The sequence below is a fragment of the Sminthopsis crassicaudata genome, chromosome 1, assembly GCF_048593235.1.
Source record: "Sminthopsis crassicaudata isolate SCR6 chromosome 1, ASM4859323v1, whole genome shotgun sequence".
NCBI lineage: Eukaryota > Metazoa > Chordata > Mammalia > Dasyuromorphia > Dasyuridae > Sminthopsis > Sminthopsis crassicaudata.
Window position 1 is genome coordinate 394,130,330 of NC_133617.1, and position 21,386 is coordinate 394,151,715.

Here is a 21,386-nt window from a genome sequence, read left to right on the forward strand (position 1 = left end):
AGAAAGAATCTTCTTATTGTGCAATGGAAAGAGGCATGGAGAACCCATATTCCCAGGTCCCCACTAACCCATTGTGTGACCTTAGGGAAATCCCTTTTTCTCTGATTCCCAATTTCCCTGTCTGTCCAAATGAGGGCTTTGGGTAAACTACTGATGTTCTAGGATTCACCCTTCCCCCTCTTTATAAAAGAGGAAATAGGCTACGAGACACATGTGTATGTGGATTGTGTGTGGGATTTATACTGACTAGAAGGATTGCACATGTTTAACATATATTGGATTAAGTGCTGTTTAGGAGATGGGTGGGTAGAAGGGAGGGAGAAAAAATTAGAACACAAGGTTTTGCAAGGGCGAGTGTTGAAAATTATCTTTGCATATATTTTGAAAATAAAAAGCTAGTATTTAAAAAAAAAAAAAAAAGATCTATATTGACACAGTCCTCCTTCAGGCATCTTCCGGCAGGTTGGTAATATATCCATGGGGAGTTTCATCAAGTGACAAACAAAGATGAGGGCAACAGTTCCCCATAGCAACTGGCAGGTGTTGGTAGTAACCCTGGGGCTGACTAAGTGGGGAGTGACTTCCCTTCCACACATTTACTTCAGACCAAGCTCTACCCATCTAGGGTTTTCCATATTTCATACCACAGAGACTGGCCGGCCACCACCACAGTACAACAGCTAGCAGGCAAGCGAGTGAGTCTCTTCCCATCTCTTGGGGTGGGTCTGGATGATGGGCTCCCACCCCTCCCCCTTCCTTTCAAACCTTCTCTCCCACACTAACCCTGGAAGTTAAGGAGGGACAGGAGAGACCCTCCTGCTCCAATTCACAGAGGTGATGGAGTGTTGGACTTGCAACCCACAAGCCCTGGGTTCCGATTCCTGTTGCTGTGTGACTGTTGATATCCCAACTTTTGGGGGAGTCGTTTCTGAATCTGCAAAATGAGGGAGGAACTTGTGAATTTGATGATCTCTAATTTCTCTCCTGGTACTTTGTGATTGTGAATCAAGAGCCTGAAGGTACTGAGGGATGAGGCTGCAAAGAAAAACAGTGTGATCATTATCATTTGATTAGATGATTGGTTAAGGCAGAGGAGCATAAAGTCATTAGAACTCAGATTGAATAGACAGACACATAAAGCATGGGAAGCAGGCTTAGAGAAAATCTATGATTTTCCAGGCTGGGTATGGCCTTTAGGGTTTTTGTTCCCAGGAATCCTACCCTGTGGACCCTTTACAGGGTGGTCTAAGGAAGGCCAGAAGAGAAGAAGGTGTCTATTCAGCTCCTGTATGACCAGCTCTAGGGAAAGTTTGAAGAGAGAGTATTGCTATGGCTAAAATAAGATTTGGGGATGACCTCATATTTTTCAGTTCTCCAGACCTTTTTCCTATACCTATAATAGTGGGCTGGAGGATATTCATTGGCTTTTACTGAATTCCACCAGCATTTAATGTCCCTTTAATGAAAGGAAATGGAAGGGAATGGGGGGGGTTAGATAAAAGAATGAAAGAATTTGGGGAATTGAGAGTTTAGCAGAGATGACACAAATGAATAATGTCCTAGCTCTTTTCTTCTGCCTAAAATTGTAGGATATCAGAAGTCGGCATCAGGAAGAATCACAGAAAGCATCTTGTTCAGCTTCTCTTTTCAAAGAAGAAAATAGTCCAGGGAAGGGAGGGGACTTGCTAGTTAGTAGCACAACTGGAAGTAAATACAGTCCCTAATTCCCAGGAAACGCATCTTTCCTTTTTTAAAAACCTAAGCAAAGTGCTCTTGAACACATATAGTAAGGAGGAGCCCCTAAACCATACATAAGAACCCAGTATGGGGCCCATATTGACTTAGTTTTACAAAGATTAACAGATTCTGTTTTCTTGTATTATTTATTTTGCTAAATATTTCCAATGACATTTTCACCTATTTCTGAGAATGTTGCCTCGGCAGACAGCCACAGGCCTTGTCTCAGACACCTCTGTTCTGGCTGAAGAGGTAGACTGGCAAACAGTCCCCAGTGTCTGGTCCGCCAGAAAGGGGTGGAGAAGGGGGTAGGTGGGAGAAGGGGAGAGAGAGACCATCTAAAGGCACCAATCCCCCTTCTCCCCGCTGGCCCAGATCCAGCTGCTGCCACTGAGCCACCAGCTGCCAGGAAGGCTGGGGAGCTCCATGGGACTATCATGCAGATGACCAGCTCCAGGACCAACCTCTCCCCCCAGCTGGGGCTGAGGGAAGAACAGAAGCTACAGGTGATCCTTGCAGGGCTCAGGGAGGGCATGGTACAGAGCCCAAGAGAAGCCAGGTCCCAATGTGGGTGTACTCCCCATTGCAAGACCCCAACAGGAAAAAGTTCAGGCCCTTGGTTGGCTATCCAAGGTCCTCTACAGCCTCCCTCACTCACACCTCCTGCTACAACCTGCCTCCTTAATATCCTTTCACTCGCACACCCCTACCTCACTGCCCTGGTTCACATCATTTCCCCTGATTGAATGCCTGTTCTCTTCTTTATTCAGCCCTCATTCTTTAAGGCCTGACCTCCCTCTCCTCTGAGCTCCTAAATCACATCTATGTAATGGCGCTCATTTGGCTCTTGCTGTATACTCACCGTACATATAGTGAATTTTGTCTCTTCCTCTAAGCTCCTAGCTCCCCAAAGACAAGGGCCTCTCCAGAATTGGAGTTGCCCAAGAACAGAGTCTAAGTGTCCCCATGAATATGCAGCACAGAACTGGGCACACAGGAGCCAGAGGGCCCCCATTTCCCAAAAAGTATGAGAAGCCACACAAATCATCTTTTCCCAAGAAACTCAGGACTCAAGTAGTCTTACAACCCACCTTCTTCACCACCAGATTTATAAGGAGCTCGTGGACCTCCAAATTGAGACCAATCGCTTGAGGGAGCAATATGAGACGGAGAGCTTTGAGCTGAAGTGTGAGGTGCCTGTGTGTGTGCCTATTTGTGTGTATCTGCTTGTCTCTTCATCATATCTCTTTCCCCATTCTTCTCTTGGACTGCCAATAAGGAGCTGACACAGAGACCCCGGCCAGTAAAATGGCAGGGGGGGGGGAGCTTAACTCATCCTATTCTAATCCTCATCCCCACCGAGATAATTCTTCCAGTTCCCCAATTTACAGATGAGAAAATAATGTCACGAGGGTAAACAAGCTCTCCTAACTCCCAGGCTGACCTTCTTCCATGGAACTGCCACTAGCCCCCAATCTGCCAGTCAGCTTCCTGGGTGATTTTGAGCATTTGGGTTGGGAAAAGGATGAGAGGGGGTTGCAGATGAAGGCAGAGGAGCAGCAGGGTCACTGCTGCCTCCATGGTGGCCCTGCTCTTCCTCAGATTCTAACACTGGAGAGCAGAGTCCTAGAGCTGGAACTGACTGGGGAGAAAGCTGGCCACGAGCGGGCAGGGCTGGCAGAACAGCTGAAGAAACTGCAAGACAAGCGTCAGGAGCTGTCAAATGCCTACATCAGCCTTGAGAACAACTACCGGACCCTGGCCAAGACTCGGGGACCCGAGGTGAGGATGCCAGAAGTCAGATGGGAATGCTGGGCCTCCTCCGTGGGGTTCTGCCTAGCCCTGTGGGGCCTAACTCATTGTGGTACTGCCTCCAAGCTGTCCTGTCCTGTCCCCAGAGAGCCAGAGGAGGCTGTGGAGCAGAGAGGTCTGGGTAATGGCTGCTTCTCCCCCACCTCTACTCCTAGGAGATGACCCACTTGACAGGCATGCTACCCTTAGCTTCTCCACCTGCTTTCCTTTCATCTCTTCTGGGTCATATCTAGAACAATAATGATGTACAACGACACAGCTAATCTGTATATCTCACTTTCAGGCTTACAAAGAGTTTCATACTTCCTAATTCTGTGAAGTAAGTGATGTTACTTCCATTTTACATCTTAGAAAGCTGAGAGAAAATGTTTAAATAATATGTCATCATAATGTCTGAACCAGCTTTCTAACTCAGGCCTCCCAGACTATAAGTACTCTGCCACCTAATGCCTAAGTACTTTGAGATAAGTGGAAAAAAAATCTTGAGACCTGAGTTCTAATCTTTACAACTTAATAATTATATGACCTTGAACAGATCATTTCTCATCTCTGAATCTCATTTTCCTCTTCTGAAGACTGAGAAGATAGATTAGACCTTAAGGACACTTTCAGATCTAACACTATAATCTGAGCTCCCCTGATCACAAAGACACAAACAATCTGATTTCAAATATATTAAAAACTCATATAATTGAGATGGTGAGCAGGGAGAGAAATGTGATTTAGCTTACTAATTTTTTTTAACCCAATATCCTTCCCACCTACATGTCCTTTTTCAAAAAAATTGCAATTAAGTTGGCCTAGGTTTTTAAGAGAACATCTGCATTCACAATCCTAGCAAATAGAGTATTTGTTTTGAGTACCTCAAAACCCTTCTAAGAAAAAATACTTGAAGATAGATCCCTAAATCAAGGAAGGACACTGGGAATTAAGTGGGGGGACTAGTAATAGTAGCTAGAATTTGCATAATGACTTAAGGTTTGCAAGGTGCTTTAAATGTGCCATCTCAGTTAATCCTTAAAACAACCATGTGAGAATATTGAGCTATTATTATCCCCATTTTTATACATGAGGACACTGAGGTTGAAAGGGATTAAATGATTTGTCCATTGTGTCATAGAAGTTTCTTAAAGTAGAATTTGTACTCAAGTCTTCTAGCACTATTGATTGTACCACCTAACACCTTTAAAAGTCACTACCCCAGGGGCAACTAGGTAGAGCATCAGCCCTGAAGTCAGGAGGATCAGAGTTCAAATCTGATTTCAGACACTTAGCACTTCCTAGTTGTGTGACCCTGGGCAAGTCACTTAACCTCAATTGCCTCAGGGAAAAAAGTCACTGTCCCTACTCTCAGTCAAGTAGTTATTTGATTGGGGGATTGCAGGAAGAAGAAAATTTACTATAATATTTGACAATGTATTTGTCAAATATTTGACAATTTACTATAATATTTGACAATGTCTTTGGGCAAATGAACTATAAGTTTCCTAAAAAAAAAAAAAAAGACATGTAAAGTAAGAAAGTGGGCTAAAATTTAATCTGGAGCAGCTTCCTGAAGGAGGATTTTGAACCGGGGTTTGGGAAGACAAGAACATAGATCAGTAGTTAAGACCATGGAAGCAGCTGTTTCACCAGTCCTAGACATCTCTCATTTCCCCTTCCCACTATCCTCAGACAGAAGACATCATTGCCTCTGAACAGGAACAGAAGAAAATGGAAAAGAAGGTAAGTATTACAGGCCCAAGTCGTCTTCCATTTCCTTTTGGGGAAGACAAGTTAAAAATCTGAGCTTCTTGGTTCACAAAGACAATGTCAAATTTCAAATGTATAAAATACTCACGTGATTAGAATAGTAAGAAAAGAGAGAAAGGTTGTTTAACTCCCTAATTTTTTTCTTTAAAAGAATATCCTTCCCACCTCTATGTTCTTTCCCAAAAAGGTACAATCAAGTTGGCCTGGGCCTTTGGGACAATACCTTTTCCTTTTATCTTACTAGAAAAAATGGTATTCCTATCCCTAGGAAAGATCACAGTGATGATCAAGGAGATGATCAAGAACATTTGAATGAGTTCCAAATCCTCTATATCTAGGGAATCTTTGTTCCCAACAGATCAAATGGTAGGGTTTTTCCAGGAGCAGATCCCAAAAGAGAGGTGAGTTTGAGAGAGCATACCCTACTACTTGGGTGGGCCCGAGTCTCTATGTTTCCAAATACTCAGAATGTCCCAGTAGTTTCTGGTCCAGTCTTCAGGGCTCTGAAAATTGGACTAGAAGAACATAGGTCTGGGTGTGTGGCCTATACTATGCCAAATAGGGCCTAGCTATAAGATTCCCACTTCCAGCATGCAACCTGAATCTGATTTGTGACAGCTTTCAACCAGTCTATGCCAACTTTGGATGTGCCATCATGTATAAATGAATCTATAAGTAGAAGCAAAGTGGTATACAGTGATTGGGAGCAAGAACTATTTGCTCCAGTCCTTACCATTTGTATCTTTCTTCCTGGGGATGGCCACAGCTGCTAGCCAGTCAAGAATCCATTCGGGAAGAGATGGAAAAAATGAAGCTCCTGCAGAAAACTCATCAGGAGAAACTGGAGGAAAGAGTGTAAGTGGTCAGAGTAGCAGAGACTCGGAGGATGGGGGCTAGCCTTTGAGTTCCAATATGAAAGAAATTATTTTGAAAGGAAATTTAAAATGATTCTACTTCATTAGTCTGCAGAGTAGTAGACTTTTTATAGAACTTAAAATCCCAACACATAGATTATTAGAACTGGAAAGAACCTTAAAACATTCAATATCCAAACTAGAAAATGGACCTTGAAGTGAGACCCAGAGAAAAGATAATTTGTGTAAAATTACACATTGAGTTAGTCCTAGAACTGAAGCTAGAAAACAGGTTTTCTTATTCTTGTCACAGACTTTTTTTATACCACTACCATACTGCCTTTTGTTACATCCACACATTCCCCCAAGAGGCAATGTAGGTACAAAATATCAAGAAGCTAAAGGAGGGAAAGGTGGGAGCCAGACCCCTACCCAAAGACCCATGGTACCAGAATCACTTCCATTCTGGCAGTAGGCTACCATCGATGCCAGGGCCAAGTCAAGCTGCCAGGTTCTGCTTCCCTCATTAGCCCTAGCACTAGAGGGTCAGGAGGAGGAGGAGGAGTTTCAGAGGATGAAAAGTTGCATGAGTGGGTCACTCTCTCACCACCTCACCCTATCTGCTGCGACCCGGCCATTGGTAGGGAGAAAGGAGAAAGGAGCAACATCCTGGGCCATACCTGAGTGCAGAAAGGTCCCTTATTTAATCATCAGAGAAATGAACAGTTTTCCCCAAACCGTCTCTCAGTCCTTGCTCCCCACTTCCTCTCAGATTCTGGGATGATTCTGGCTGGTCCCATGGACTGTGTTTTTGGGGGATGATGGTTAGCATATGGGAGTCCCTACCCCTTCCAAGAGCCATGTTTGCCCCTCCTATGTCTTTAGGGCAATGCTGGGAAAAGAACTTCAGGATGCCAAACAGGAGATCCGTGACACACAGCACAAAATAGATGAACAGGCAATGGTGAGCCAACAATTACTTTTTAACTTGGAATCCTTCCTAGGATGGATAAGAGAACATTTAGAGATGAGAGGCCTTAGGGATTTTTTTAAAATCCCTATTTTACAAATGAAGAACTGCAGGCCAGGGAGGTAACTGAGTTTGCCCATGGTCACACAGACCCAGATCTTGATTCCAAGTTCTGCACAGGATGACTGGGCAACAAGCAGCTCTGGTCTATCACCAAGAGTGGGGATTCCATGGGGCCTGAACAGGCAATTGTGGCTTTAAGCATCATGACTATGCTGGCCATTAACCCTAGAAATTTCTCCAGGTTCTGAAAACCAGTGTCTTAAATATATATTTTTTAAAATATGGCAACTAGTTTGAGCTTATGGCCCAGGAAACCCCACAGCTAAGGGGTGGAGGCAAGCACCGAGTCTTGCCCAAGCATGTGCCTCTGACGCATCCTGCTCTGCCTCCTGCAGGCACTGTCCACTTCCCAGAAGCAGCTTCAAGAAGTAGAAAAGGAGAATTCCAGATTGCAGCAACAGCTGAAGATGATGAATGACGAGTATCGCACCAGGCTTCTGCACTACGTGAAGAAGATGGCTGTAAGAACCAGGAAGGGTGAGGTGGGCTCTGGAGGTCCTGGATTCTTGCCATCAAGGAACAGTTGGAGGGGTTTGAGGCTAGGTTTTGGAGAATTATCTAGTAAAGTTCATGGCAGGTCCAAGTGGGTATTACAGGTGAGCTCCAGCCACACCTTCAAGATGATTTTTCTTAAGTGAAAATTGCTTGTAAGAGAGCTCTGCCTCAGGCAGTCTCAGAAGCCCCTCAGAACCCCTTGTTCAACCATTCCCCACTGCTCCTTGGGCTTCCATGGCTTGTCTGACTACTCATGGTATCCATTTTTCTGGGGGCCACGGACAGTCTTACATAGACAGCACTACCCAGAGCCAGCAAGGGCCTCCACAGACAGATGCTGCCGAGCCAGGGGCAATGAAGAAGCTGGTGGATGGAATGCTCAATGACATGCAGGCCTCCCACCGAAGTCGGGAGCACCAGCTGGCCACGGTTGCCCGGAGCTACAAGAAGAGGATGGAGAGCCTGATGCAGAGTCATGAGGTCCTGCTCAGTGCCTTCAGGTGCGGTCTTCTAACACCTTCCCCCACGTGGGCCCAGAGCCCCCAGAGCCCACCCTCTCCCAGCTCTCTGTCCCTAATGCCACTTACACAGGGCAGAGTACCAGATCAAAAGCCTCGTCTGTTTCTTTTCTCTCAAGAGAGGAAAATATGGGCAAGTCCATTTTAGTCCCTTTGTTGGAGGAGGGTTGAAGGGTGGGGAGCTCCTTGAAAACACAGCCTTCATGAAGAGTTAATTGTACAGAGAATTCACTGAGATAAACTGGAGTTGGATAACTACCAAATCCAAACAGGGCCACCTCTCAATCCTTCTGGGGTTCTGTGGGCAACAATCAATGCAATGGGTGATAGAGCAAGCCTGGTTTAGGGTCCAGCGGGAACAGAAGGCGGCTCAGGATGATCCCAACATGGAACCTGGTCCTCCGGAAGGACACTTCACTATCAAGGAGGTTGCTCTTCAGTCCAGTCTAACTCAAGGGCTCAAGAAGCTTCGTGAAGACAAAGCTCAACTGGAAATTCAAATTCAGCAACTGCAGGCCAAGGTAAAGCACTAATCCACCTTGATCTCAACTGAATCTACATGATACCTCAAAAAAGCTGTAGAACTGATTTACCCACAATTACACAACAAGGTATCAAATAGAGACTAATGTCCCTGGGTGTCCAATATAATCTTATTTAGCCAATTTGTCATAGAATCATACAATATCAGAGCTGGAACAAAGATAGAAGATGCTGAAAGATTTTTACTTCACCAAAGGAAAAACTAGCCAGTAGAACTATCTAGACAGATTTTTTTGTTTGGAAATATTTTAGGAGAAATTCCTGCTCAAAATATGGGTGAAACTAGCACTATAAGATTCTTTCCAACCCTGATATCTTATAATACATGGAAAATCCAAATACTTTGACTTATAGTTTCAACTCCACCCCCCACAAAAGCAAAATGGAAAGTTTTTCCTTCTTGCTTTTATCCCCTAAGGAAAGGAGTCATACTCATAGATTTATAGTTGGAAGTTTATAGTTGGACCTTAGGAACTGCCAGTCCAGTCCTTTTATTTTACATATGACAAAAACAAGTCACTCAAGGTGACAAAGGTAGCAAGAGGCAGAGTCAAGGCTGAAACCTAGACACCAACTCCAGAGAGCAAGATAGTCAAACATCTTTGGGGGATGTATCTAGTTTTCTGAGGTTATCACCAAGGGCTATCCTGCAAAATGACAATGTCAAAAATGTCATGCACAACTGAATGGGTCAGACCTGTATCAGAGTGGCACTGAAAGGAACAGAAAGAAGAGGTGCTAAAATCGTCAACTTTTGTGTTCCTTTCCCACAGATTGGATCCAACAAAGCCTCTAATGTGGGCGCGTCTTTGCCACGGCGAGTGCCCCTCCTGTCTGGGATTAGAAATGCTCTACAGCCCCAAACAGAATCGGTGGTAGAGATGAGTAGGAGTGATAACAATATCCTTCTGTGGGGCAAAACCTCCAAGAGTTAGGTGCTGACCATAAACATGAGAGGAAAGGAGGCAATAAGGGGATGGGAGAAGAGAGGGAATAGAACAAGAGATAGACCACTCTCTTCCTGATCTCATTCTTCAAAGATTCCACCTCTTCTCCCTTTCTAACTATGCCCCAGCTTGGGGGACCACAGGCAAACCCAGAAAACCCTCAGGGCTCAGTCAGGTACCTGGGTTCTGTGAGGCAGCTGCAGCATGGCTATTGGATGTCTGATGGGTTATGAACAGTTTTCTGAATTTGAAATTCCTTATCAGGTGAAAATAGTATTTGCCCTGCTCCTGCTCATTCAGGGATTTCAATGAGCTAAGAGGGTTATAATCACTTATTTACTCATTCAACAAGGATATATTAAACTCTTTCTGAGTGCAGTATCCTGTCTGCGATGCTGTATGGATGGGACACACATAATCATACACCAGCAGCTTAGGGTGGCTTGTTACTTCGGGAAGTCAAAGCAGGGCTTTTCTCAACGCTAGCTCCCTGCAGGCATTCCCCTGACCACCAGGGAGCACCTATGCTGTAGCAACAAGGCTTGGAGGCCTACAGAACAGACTTTTAAAGGAAGAGCCCACAAATGTAATCTTATCCAAGTGTTCCTGAAACATGGACCTCTTTTCTACAATATCGCTGACAAATGGTCATTTAGCTTCCAGCTTAAACATCTCCAGTGACTATAAGTTCATTACATTTCAGTGAAGTCGATTCCTTTGTAGGACAGTTTAAATTTCTAGGAAATTCTTCCAATAGGATTAAAAATCTAAAATTCCTACAACCACTGTTACATTTGTTCCTATGTTTCTATAACTACAAAATTATATTGTATTTCACATAGCACTTTTAGATTGAAAACCACTTTCTTCACACCAGTCCTATGAGACGGCAAAGCAAATCTTGTCTTCATCTTGTAGATGAGGAAGAGGGGCTAAGAGATTCATCATGGTCATACAGCTAGTATGGGAAGCAAGATTCAAATTCAGTTCTCTTGATTCCACTTCCTACACTCTCCCCATTCGTTTGTCAAACATGGCATTCAAAGCCAGACACACACAGTGTGTCTGAAACAAATGTGGTCTGAGCAAAGTTCAAGAGACATATGATGCTCTGGATCCTTGTTCCATTAATACATGCTGCCTACAGTCAGTAATGTTCTGTATTCTCTACGGTTTTACACCAATGTCTTTTCATTTGAATCATTCGCATCACTTAACATGTAGCCTCAGGAGGAGACTTACAACACTCACAAACTGACATTTTGATAATATAGAAAGCACGTCACATTTTCTCATATGATCTCCACAACAAGGTTATATATTCCCATTTTATAGAAGAACTGAGGTAAAGCTTGGAGTCTGTAAGAAGCAGAGTTGAGAGTTTCCATAGTACTGTGGCAAAAATGCTCAAATCAAATGAGGCCCAAGGGTGCCAAGTTCTTACTCTACCAGAGCAGAAGCCTAATATATAGCAAACCTTTCAAATAAGGGGTCAATGAGCTAGGGATGGGGGCTACTAGAGCTTAATCTCCAAGTGGCTGGAGAGTCCCGTTGCCTGCCTTATAAGATCAGAGACCTACTTGTATCATTGCATCCTCCATACATGCTCCTTTCCTCTCTCTTAGGGATGAAGTGGTCTTCACCAACATCCAGAAGCAGCTTCAAGAGTTCACCCAAAACACTCAGGTAGTATTTGTTTCAGAGAGAAGACCCTAAGGCTGATCCAGTTATCTCCTCTCCTCACCACCCAACATCTAGTCAGTCTAAGGGATGAAGGGGCTGGAGTTTCAATCAAAGCTGCTTCCTTCAAGGATAGAAAGACTGGGGTTCTCATCATGGATGAGATTCCGTCCTCTCAGGGAGAAACGCTAGGCCTACACCTCATCTCCAGAACACATGACAGATGTGACAGGGAAATAGTTCTGTTGTCCCAAGACCAACATTTAATTCTGTAGTCCTGTTTTGACTAGAGCCAAATGAATTTCATAAAATCTGAAAATGAGCCATCTAATTTTCTGCTTAAAGTAGGAATCCCCTCTCCTAACAGGCAACCATGTCATTTCTACTGAGCACCTTCAATGAAGAGAAGACCATAAAGTACCAGGCCATTTCTGGGCATTTTTTGGAAAATTCTTATATTGAGCCAAAACCCGTGTCCAATTTCCTCCCATTGATTCTAGTTTTGCTCAATAGGTTGAACAGAACAAGCCAATTAATCTTTCTCCTAAGCACCATTCAGACAGGTGAAGATCCAGATTATATTTGGGATTGTTAATTGGGATTTGGGAGACCAATACCTAAATCATCTCAAACTTAATTCTAAGTAGCTAATCATTACCCTGCCAAGATCATTTGCTAAGAAAGGGATGGGCAGAGGGAAAAGCAAGGGAAGAAACTGCTGCCTTCTGTGACTGCCCATCCATGTCTTTTTTGGGGGGGAGCCAATACTTGAAGTAGCAGAAGTACCAGTCTGAAAGTGACAGTGCTCTCCCTTAAAACTAAGACCCCAGCAACAGCATTGTTCAGCCCCTTAGTTGCACCTGATTCATGTCCTGCTGTCCATAGGATTTTCTTGGCAAGGATACTGGAGTGGTTTCAATTTCCTTTCCCAGTGGATTAAGACAGATTAAATGACTTGCCCATGGTTCATAAAGCTGACATCTTGAGGCCAGATTTGAACTCAGGTCTTCCTGACACTAGGCCCAAGACTTTTATCTACTGGGCCATCTAGCTGTCCACCAATAGCATTAGCTATTATTATTGGAAAAGGGCAACAGAAAACTGGGGTATGCCCACAGCACAAACAGGTTGGTGACAGGATCAGTTCAAACCCACTCAACAGATTACATATGCCAACCTCAAAGAGTTCTTTCTAGCTCTCAAGATGTTTGAAGCCAATAGCTAGACTTTGGGTTTTGTTTTGGTTTTTTGGGGGGAAGGAAAAGTGTGGGAATTAGGATGTGTACCAATAGTTGACTCGACATTTTATCACAAAAGTCTGGACTAAAGGTGATAAATTTTGAAAGCATAGATATAATTTTTATTAGAATTGTTTATAAAAAGCTTGGAGATGGGAGAGGGCAAGACAAGAATAGGGAATAGGTTGTTTAATTTGGCTGGAATACAAAGTATATGAAAGGGAGTCAAGATGAAATGACAAAAAGATTAAGTTGGAGCCAGTTTATAAAATTTTAACTATGAAGACTAGAAGCATAAGATCAGAGCAAAAGAATGAGAGCTCAACTTAAAAAGTCAGAAAAACACCCAAACATCAGTTGAAGCAATTGAAAGAGTTTGGAAATGAGAAAATAGCAGGGGATATTACAACTAGCTTTTAATAGCTGAAAGACTATCATGTGCATGAGTGATAAGGCTTGTTTTCCTTAATACCTACAGAGAGGAACTAGAGCTAGTTGAATGCAACAAAGGCTTAATAAGAACTCTTAAAATACAGAATGGACTACCTCTTTAGGTAGTGAGTTCAAAAGAATTCAAGCAAGTTGAAGTCAATTGTCAAGTTTCTTGTAGAATTTGAACTAGACTTTTGAGATCTTTTCCATCTTTTGGGATTGAGCATTTTCTCTCCTTCTTACACTCAAGAGTGAGCTAGAGAAGGAACGGGGCCAATTGTGGAGCCGGGCCTTGGTGGCAGAAGAACAACTCTCACAACTGCAGGAATACGTGGACAAACATCTAGGCAGGTGAGCTGTGGAGCTGCTCCAGGGGAGCCCTATACTGAGGTTGCAGGGCCACTCTCCCAACTCACCCCAGATTTCACCATCTCACCTCTCTAAAGCCCTCTGTACCATCCCACTTGATGAGGCACAAGAATGTAGCTGTTACTCTGGGACCTTTATTCAGGTTGTTCAATGTACTCACAGCTCTTCTCTTCCAGATAAGTAGAATGCAGTGACCTTTCTTTCAAAAATAACAGTAGCCTAATACTGGCCCCATCAAGACCAGGAACCAGACCTCCCTGGGGATTTTGTTCTCTCCCCCTATTACTCTTCCCCTCTCTTGGCAGAAGCAAATGAAGAGTAACCTAGTGGTGAGGGTACTGTTACCTGGAACTCCTAACTAGGATGATGTCATTGGGATAGATGCTAATCCTGGCATCCAGGATAAAGTGAACAGTGAAAGCTGGGAATGTTCAGAGGCCTAGTCAAGCACTGAGCATAAATGGTCCCTTGAATAAAGGCTCAGAGATCCCCAGAAGAGGTTCAAAGACACAAAGATCTGACCTAGAGCCAAACTATCTTCCCTAATTCTACCCATAGGTACAAGCAGGAGATATTAAGGCTGAGGAAGCTTCTGGGCAATGAATCCTCTGAAGACAGCTGAAGCCAGTTTCCTTAAATCTCAGAAAAAAAAGCACCAACCAACCACTAGCTGTGCCTGCTCAGCCTATTCCTAACAAACAGCTGGAGGCACTATGGGCAGGGAGCTCCACATGGTTTTCTGGAGCATTAGGGATGGGAATAAAACTAAATCTGCAGGTGGGAGGTGGCCAATTTTCTCAGAATTCTCTGCCTACCATTCCTGTTAATGCCTCATGCCTTCCCATAGTGGTGTTAGACCTTGAACTAGGCCATCACTGTCACTGTCCCAGGAGCAACCTGGGAACAAACTTTGGGGTCTTGTACCCTGGAGTGCTCTGAATTCTCTTGTGTCCTGAAGCCCACTCACATTAAACTATGCTTTAATTTAGGCTGAGGGAAAGAGACAGAGGAAATCAAACAACCTGGGATGTAGAAAAAAAGTAGAGGGGGGAAAAAGTAAAATAGTTGTTAAGAAAGGTTATTAAAAGTCTAGTGGTAATCACAAGCATCAAAATGGAAAATTTTTATTGTGTTCCAAAGTGAATCTCAGAAAAGTTTCAATTCTAACTTAAGAGCTGCCATAAAGATCTTCAGAAATGATCCAGAAATGATACTTCTCTCAAGTGTTGGCTCCAAATAATTTTTTGAGCCTCAAATACAGTGACCAAGATCAGCTCTATCCTGGGAGGCACACATCCTGGTTCTCTGTAGTTGAGGGAAAATCCATGGTTCAAAAAAAAGGCTGGCTAAGATAAGGGGCCTTACATATAAGGTAGAGTACCCCTCTCACGAAGGGAGCCACACCTCCCCAAAATCTAGACAGGTGTTCCCTGTAGGAAGGCAGTTGTCCTCGTCTCCATGTTTTGCCGGATGTCTCCAATATCGTAAGCCCAAACCTTGTCCAGGCCCTCACCAACCGTGGCTGTTGGCTCCCAGTTGGGAAGAGGGAATCGACCAGATATCACTCGGGTTTCATTAGGCAATTCCTCTAGTAGTTTGTTTTCCAGGAGATGAAGCTGTGAAAAAGACCAAAGAGAGATGTAAGCTATGATGGGGGTGAGGAGTAAGGAACTCAGTAATAAGCACAGAGCCACAGGAGCCAGGAAAAAAGCTCATCTGGCCTCAGCAGACTCAAATTCAAAGTCAAGTTCTGGGACTGGTCCTGTCACTCTAAGGTCAAACAAGGTCTTCCAAAAACTCCTTAAATCTGACTACTACATTTTCCTCCAAAGTGTTTCCATTCCATCTCACAGATATTGAGATGTCTTTAGGGTTCCTAGCAACATTCAATGCCAGCCCATTTGGGAACAGCCTGCTGATTTTTCACGGGGACTGCTAGAGAAATAAGCAGACATTGGCTGTGAAGCCAAACAGATGGGGCACTGGCCCACAATGCAACAATTACCTCAGTTTAAATCATTCCTGAGCCCTGGGAATATTTTAGTTCAACAAATCCCATGGCCTTAAAGCATCCCTCTGCTAGTGCTCAGACATACCACACTGGGAGCCAGGAAGACCGTGATGTTTTTGCAGTCAGCCAGATTCACCTGAGGAAGAGATATGACTGCTTAGGAGAAATGAGGACATGACAGCCTCAAAGGACTTGGAGACTGTTTTGCAGATGTCTTCTACTTTGTAACACCTAGAAAAAGAAACCTTTGTGCTCTATCTGGGGAGGTTAGAAACCTCTAAACATGTATTTTTCATATTCCCAGCAATTGTTTTCTTAACTCCCAGGGAACCAGAAGATACCAGGTCATTGGGATAGGGCAGCTGCTCTTGCTCTTCCTCTATTGATGGCTTCCAATTCTAAGGCCAAAGTTATGCTAAACTAATGACTATTTCTCATCTTTGAAAACATCTGATTTTGCTGTCCCTAAAGCCTATCTTATTAGCAAGTGAAGAAATATCTCAAATCATTCAGATTAGACTAACAATTCAGGGAGGCCAGAGGGCACAGAATCACTTAGGAAATAGGAAAGTAGCTTAGTTCCAAGTAGCTTGAAATCTGCTACTCCTCTATCTTACCCTCCCCTAAAAATTAAGGGGGGATTGGAATAAATGATCTCTAAGATCCTATTTAGATCTGAAAGTTTTTAACTCCAAGATGGATGGGAAGATAGGATAAAATAGCCACCTTCTATTGCTAGATTCACTGGATCCCCTGGTCTCAAAACTTGTTTTAAGCATGCCAGCTTCCCGAATCAATCAGTACTTGTGTGCCCTGTTGACCGTTACCCACTCCACCTAACTGGAATCCTGAACTAAAAGAATGAAGAGTACAGAGCTGCAATTACCTTCCAGAGATCCTTTTTCTGGTAGGAGACCTTTTGAGCACAACCAGCGCGCCACGCATGGAACCGGGAAAGCTGCAGAAGCCAGGGGTTCAGTTCATAACCCACAACAGGACAGAATCCTTGTCTGTATGCTGCCAAAACCTGTAGGACCAAACAATCAGCACTCCCTACCACATCCCTCAAGGATCAGAGATGGTGCTGACTGAAGACAAGTGAGGTGTCACGGACGTGAGCAAGGATAGGGATAGGGAAAATGAAGCACAGAGGGAATAGTTTCCAGGAGCCTCTCACTGATACAGGGGACTGGAGCTTACAAGATGGAATATGGGAAAAGAAACCCAGTTCTTTTTAATGGTCCTCAAGGCCTCCACATTCTAGATCCAACTGACCTATTACTGCTCATTATCTGAGCTTGTACTACTTCAGTGCCTTTGCCTGGGAATATTCTTCCCCCTGACTTAGGTCCACTGAAATCCAAGCCATCCCTCAAGACACAGTTCCCATGCCATCTCCTCCATGAATTTGTCTCTCACCAACTGGAAATGATCACTGCACACTTCTCTTGTTACATTGTGTCCCTTTCTTATGCAGTCTTCATACTGTTTGTATTAGTTAAGTGTGTACCCCTACTCTTTAATTCCCTTGCAAAACTGGGACTAGACTCCTTGAGTAGTGACTATTGATAACAAATGGTCAATAAATATTTGCAGAATTTGCTGAAATGAACTAAGAGTAGAATGATCTGAAAGGAACTTTATGCTTCAACCAGAAAGAACAGACAGAAGGAAGGAGCAGAGAGAGGAGATTTTTTTCCCTTCTTACAATCCTGCCATCACCAGAGCCCAAGTCCACCATCTTGCCAGAGCGGCCCCGGAGAAGTCTCATCACATTTTCTACCTGCTGCCTACTTGCTGGGACATAGGGAACCTGGGAAAAGACAAAGAGCATAAAGCTGGAAGTGGCTTTGATAACTGAAGAGCCCATGTCCCCACTCAGACCAACTTACCTGAAGCCTCAGGGGCACTTTTCGGAAACCAGGCATAAGTAACCCTGCCCAGACAGCATAGGCAAGTAAACTAGTGCCCGCTGCCACTTGTAGGATACCCAGTCCTCCAAGCTGGCGATCCTGTAGTTCTGCCATGGCCTCTCCGGGATCATCTTGATCCATTTCTAAGGGAACAAAACGTATACTGACTTCCATTCTTCATCATTCTGCTCCTATTCTCTCTTGTCCCTGCTTTAGGGATAGCAGAATCAGATGTTTTCAGATGAGGGGCCCCACCCCTGCTTCTCCAAAGTCAATACCCTATTAGGCACAAGCCCCCACCTACCCGAGGATGGACCTTAAAGTCAAGACAAGGACAAGTAAACCCTGGGCATACAAAAAGATCAATAGTCACACTGATAATGAATCACCCCACTCTGTAGGCTACCATTAAAATACCAAAAATCATTGCCACTGTTAAAAATAACTATTACTATTTTAAAATTTTAATTTATTGTGAAATCAAAGTATAAACCCAAGTCAGCTCAGCTCCTTGATGTTCCTCAAACCAGGCCCCTTATAATCACCTACAAAGCCTGATGATCCCTCCACTCCACGCCATCCCCAACAGGAGACAGGGATGCATTGCGGACAGACCTTACTTTAGAAAAAGATTTTTACAAAAATTATAGAAAATCAGAGCTGGAAGGGTTCCCCTTAAAGGATCATTTAAGACTCTTGTTTTGTAGTAGTCAACACCCAGAAAGAGTAAGAAATCTGCAGGTTCCCCCAGTGAGTCGGTGGCAGGACCAGGTTTGCAAACCGGTGATGAACATTTCTAAAATAAAGTTCTATGATGATGCCAACCCTGTTTTAAATATCCTCCTTGGATGTGCTATTTAAAGGAACGCTAGGACAAGTCTTTTTATAATCACCCTTCCCTCATCCTGGTTGGTCCTTTACTTGTGCAATTGTTAACACTTGCCTAAAGCAATCTGAGGGCTGGGCTCGGCTGCCCGGCCGGAGTAAATTTCAGAAAGTGTCCTTCTCCGACCGGCAGCCAACCACAGAACCACCTCAAGTCACTCCAAGGAGCCTCTCCAACCAAACCGAAATTCCCTGCCATCCAGCCTCTTTGATGACCCAGTGACAGGAGTCACTGTTGTTAGATAATTGTTAGCTAGTTTTACCTTCCTAGAGATCCTAAATCAGACTGCTTCTATTTCTGGGACAGGAGAACAAATCCATTTCCTCTTCCATTTGTCTACCCCTCAAATAGCTGGAGTCAGTTACCCAAATGAACCCCAACTTCTTTAACTGGCCCATATATGGTATGCATGACCCTTCAACAAAGGTCCTCGTTTGGATTTAAAAATTAAGTATCCGGAACTGAAATATTCCAAATGGGGCCCAGGTGAGGCATCGTGTCCCCCCTCCCCCACTCCCCCCACTCCTGGAGGCCGGGCCCTCCTTCGAGCAGCCGAAGGTGATACTAACGGTGCCTTTTCTGCAGCTCCACCCAGCCCAGAATGAGCTCCTAGGGGGAAAGTCACTAGGCCGAAAGGAAACTTGAGGTCCTTACACCTACCAGAGCTTCCAACTAGAGAGGCCTCTCAATGAGTGTGCTTGGCAGGATGGGGGGGGAGGGGCAGAAAGGGTTAATCACTCTAAAGTCGGCAGAAAATACCAAAGTGTGCCTGATAACCCCGCCCCCCCGGGGCTCCCGGAAATCTGGGCGCTTTGCGCCTTTTCACGTCCTTTCCCTGCCTGGACCTAGGTTTCGACATCTACCCTGGGGCCGTACGGCCCAGGATGACCTCCGCCGCCTCTACACGCCTCCTCTGGCTGGGCCTCCACATCTCGGAGGAGGAGGATAATCCCCTCCCGGGGCTGCGGCGACACAACAAAACAAAGAGGCGGACATCCGAGGGGTTCTTTGAGAGGCAGCCCCGAGGCCGCGGTCAGACGCCCGGCTCAGGACTCCCTCAGCGCCTGCTCCTCTCCGTCCTTCCCTTCTCCGCAGGGGCCGGGGGAGGGGCAGGCTGGGGCGGGGCCTCGCGGGCCGGGGCAGCGCCACCCCCCTCCCTCCTGGGTTCCCACCTCTTGGGGGGGGGCCGGAATGGGTCCCCTTTTCCCTTCGCCACCGCTTCGGCCGGAAGGATTCGGCCACGACACCCCCCGAAAGCAGCAAGTAGAGTCTGGGCGGGAGCGACCCTGACCCTCCGAACACTCTGTAGTGCTGGATCCCAGGGCCCCCCACTCTCGGGTTTGGGACCGATCCCGTCCGCAAAGCCGCAGCCGTTGGGACGAGGGGGGCGGGGGAAAGCTCAAAGACTGGCAGGTCGCCAACTGTCACCCGGAAAAGAGTGCGCGGCTCAGCCGGGCTCGGCCTGGCGCGTGACCTCCTCAGGAAGTGGAGCGCGTGCGCGAGAGGCGAAAGGGGAGGTCGGGAGAACTGGTCGCGTCGCACACCGTCACCTAGGAGACCGTGAGGGTTGGGGGCGGGATGAGGAGAGGAAGGACGAGAAAGTGAAGCGCGTGCGTTCGCTAGACAAATGCATTCTTCCTTTCTCGCGCACTTAACGGTCACTCAGCCTGCCGAGTCAGCCTGGGGGAGGAGCACGTGGTCTGCTGGCTTTTATCCACGTGGGTGACCGAGAGAGGGTGGGGGTGGGGAAAACCTCGGGCGTGCCTCACCGGTTTACCGCATCCCCCTCAGAAGATCTTTCTTGCCTTTATTAAAAAGAGCAGCGAGAGACTTTCCAGCTCATTTAATAATCGGTCCAAGACAAGCGTTTATTAAGCTCCTCTTAGGCACCAGCGCTGTGCTTTGTATTTGGGGCACAAAACGAAAAAGAGGCAGTCCCTGCCCTCGGGGAGCTTCCACTCAGTGCTGGGGAGGTGGGGCGCACACAACTCCATAGAAAATATGCGATAACGAAGGCCGTGGGCGGGGTTGGGAACTGGGGAACGAGGGCGCTTCCTGTAAGAGGCGGTGGCTTAGCTAAATTACCGCGTATCAGGTCCGAGGTGCGGGGAGGTGGGGGGGTAAAAGCGAAAGGAAGACACACACCCCGCTTCTGTGAGAGAGGAAACCGAGTGCCAGGATATTAGAAAGCTCGGCCCCGGCTCTGGGCCTTACTCGCCTCGGACCGCCTTACGGGGACAAGAAGGAAGCTTAGCGCCAGATCCGGAAGGTGCCCAGATTTAGAACTTTAAAAAAACGGATTCAAGTATGAAAAAAAGTTGGGGTTCAGCAACCTAAAGCAGCTCCTTCCGGTTTTAGGTCCGCAGTCCTGATTCCTGTACACACAAAGAGACCTATTGTTGCTTGTGACCAAGCAATTCTCCAGAAGTCCTCTCAGAATGCGGAGGGGGGGTGGGGTGCTGAGGGAAAGAAAACTCCCCCTTCCCACTCCCGAGCCTAACCTCCCGGGAGAAAACAGCTCCTTGTATATTGACAGTGCGCACCTCCGCTAGTTCCAGGCGCAGCATCCGAGGACAACACTAACAACAGCGGCACACCTTTGCTCTACATGGTCCCTGGTGCTTCCTTTGGGACAGACCTTCAGCGGCCTTCTGGATCCGTGGTGGCCAAAAATGCTCTCCAGCCGGGGGCGTCCTCGCCTCCATTAACTAGTAGTTTCCTAGGCCTTGGCCCGTTTGCTGGCACCTGTCAGAGGCTGCCCCTGAGGACAGCCTCGTGGAGCCCACGGTCATTTCTGCACTGTGATTTGGCACCAGAGAAAGACTTGAATGGATCCAGCTCACATAGACAACAGAAACTGGGCCTATAATAGAGGGGGTACTTCCAGGGAAAATTTATCCCCCCCCCATTTATGTCATCGTTCCTCTCTTAAAGGAGGGCCTAAGACAGGGCTGCTTTAACTTGTCCACTATTGACCTCTTTTGCCTGAGAAATTTTACGTCACCCCCAGGTTCAGAGGTATATAAAATATGTACAAAATCGAACATTTACTGTTCATAAATCATAATTCGGTGACTCCCACATTCAGGTATGGGATCCCACACGG

The 21,386-nt window shown here is 45.6% G+C and overlaps 2 protein-coding genes across 11 annotated transcripts; one reads left to right on the forward strand and one right to left on the reverse strand.

Moving 5' to 3' along the window:
• The first annotated feature begins 563 nt into the window (after positions 1 to 563).
• Positions 564 to 14,477, forward strand: CCDC78 (coiled-coil domain containing 78). 6 transcript variants are annotated; one of them, XR_012484450.1, is made up of 14 exons: positions 564 to 695; positions 2,113 to 2,243; positions 2,844 to 2,936; positions 3,340 to 3,519; positions 5,224 to 5,274; positions 6,068 to 6,156; positions 7,041 to 7,119; positions 7,584 to 7,709; positions 8,029 to 8,243; positions 8,608 to 8,782; positions 9,578 to 9,689; positions 11,377 to 11,437; positions 13,352 to 13,452; positions 14,029 to 14,477. XR_012484450.1 is itself a non-coding variant. In XM_074279755.1 (14 exons), the coding sequence occupies exons 2-14, from the start codon at positions 2,175 to 2,177 to the stop codon at positions 14,090 to 14,092; spliced, it is 1,347 nt and encodes a 448-aa protein (XP_074135856.1). In that variant the 5' UTR covers positions 564 to 695; positions 2,113 to 2,174; the 3' UTR covers positions 14,093 to 14,477. The 6 variants fall into 6 exon arrangements, 5 of the variants coding, with proteins under 5 accessions (XP_074135856.1, XP_074135857.1, XP_074135858.1 ...); XM_074279755.1 differs by having other exon boundaries at positions 9,578 to 9,621; XM_074279756.1 differs by having other exon boundaries at positions 2,844 to 2,930; positions 9,578 to 9,621.
• Positions 14,478 to 14,578: 101 nt separating this feature from the next.
• On the reverse strand, positions 14,579 to 19,826 carry ANTKMT (adenine nucleotide translocase lysine methyltransferase). 5 transcript variants are annotated; one of them, XM_074279765.1, is made up of 6 exons: positions 19,453 to 19,826; positions 17,374 to 17,537; positions 17,190 to 17,294; positions 16,368 to 16,508; positions 15,567 to 15,617; positions 14,579 to 15,086 (listed from the first exon to the last, which is right to left on the reverse strand). In XM_074279765.1, exons 2-6 carry the CDS (start codon positions 17,533 to 17,535, stop codon positions 14,886 to 14,888), a joined length of 660 nt encoding a protein of 219 aa, XP_074135866.1. In that variant the 5' UTR covers positions 17,536 to 17,537; positions 19,453 to 19,826; the 3' UTR covers positions 14,579 to 14,885. The 5 variants fall into 5 exon arrangements, with proteins under 5 accessions (XP_074135866.1, XP_074135864.1, XP_074135863.1 ...); XM_074279763.1 differs by lacking the exon at positions 19,453 to 19,826 and adding an exon at positions 19,144 to 19,397; XM_074279762.1 differs by lacking the exon at positions 19,453 to 19,826 and adding an exon at positions 18,941 to 19,046.
• Positions 19,827 to 21,386: the final 1,560 nt, after the last annotated feature.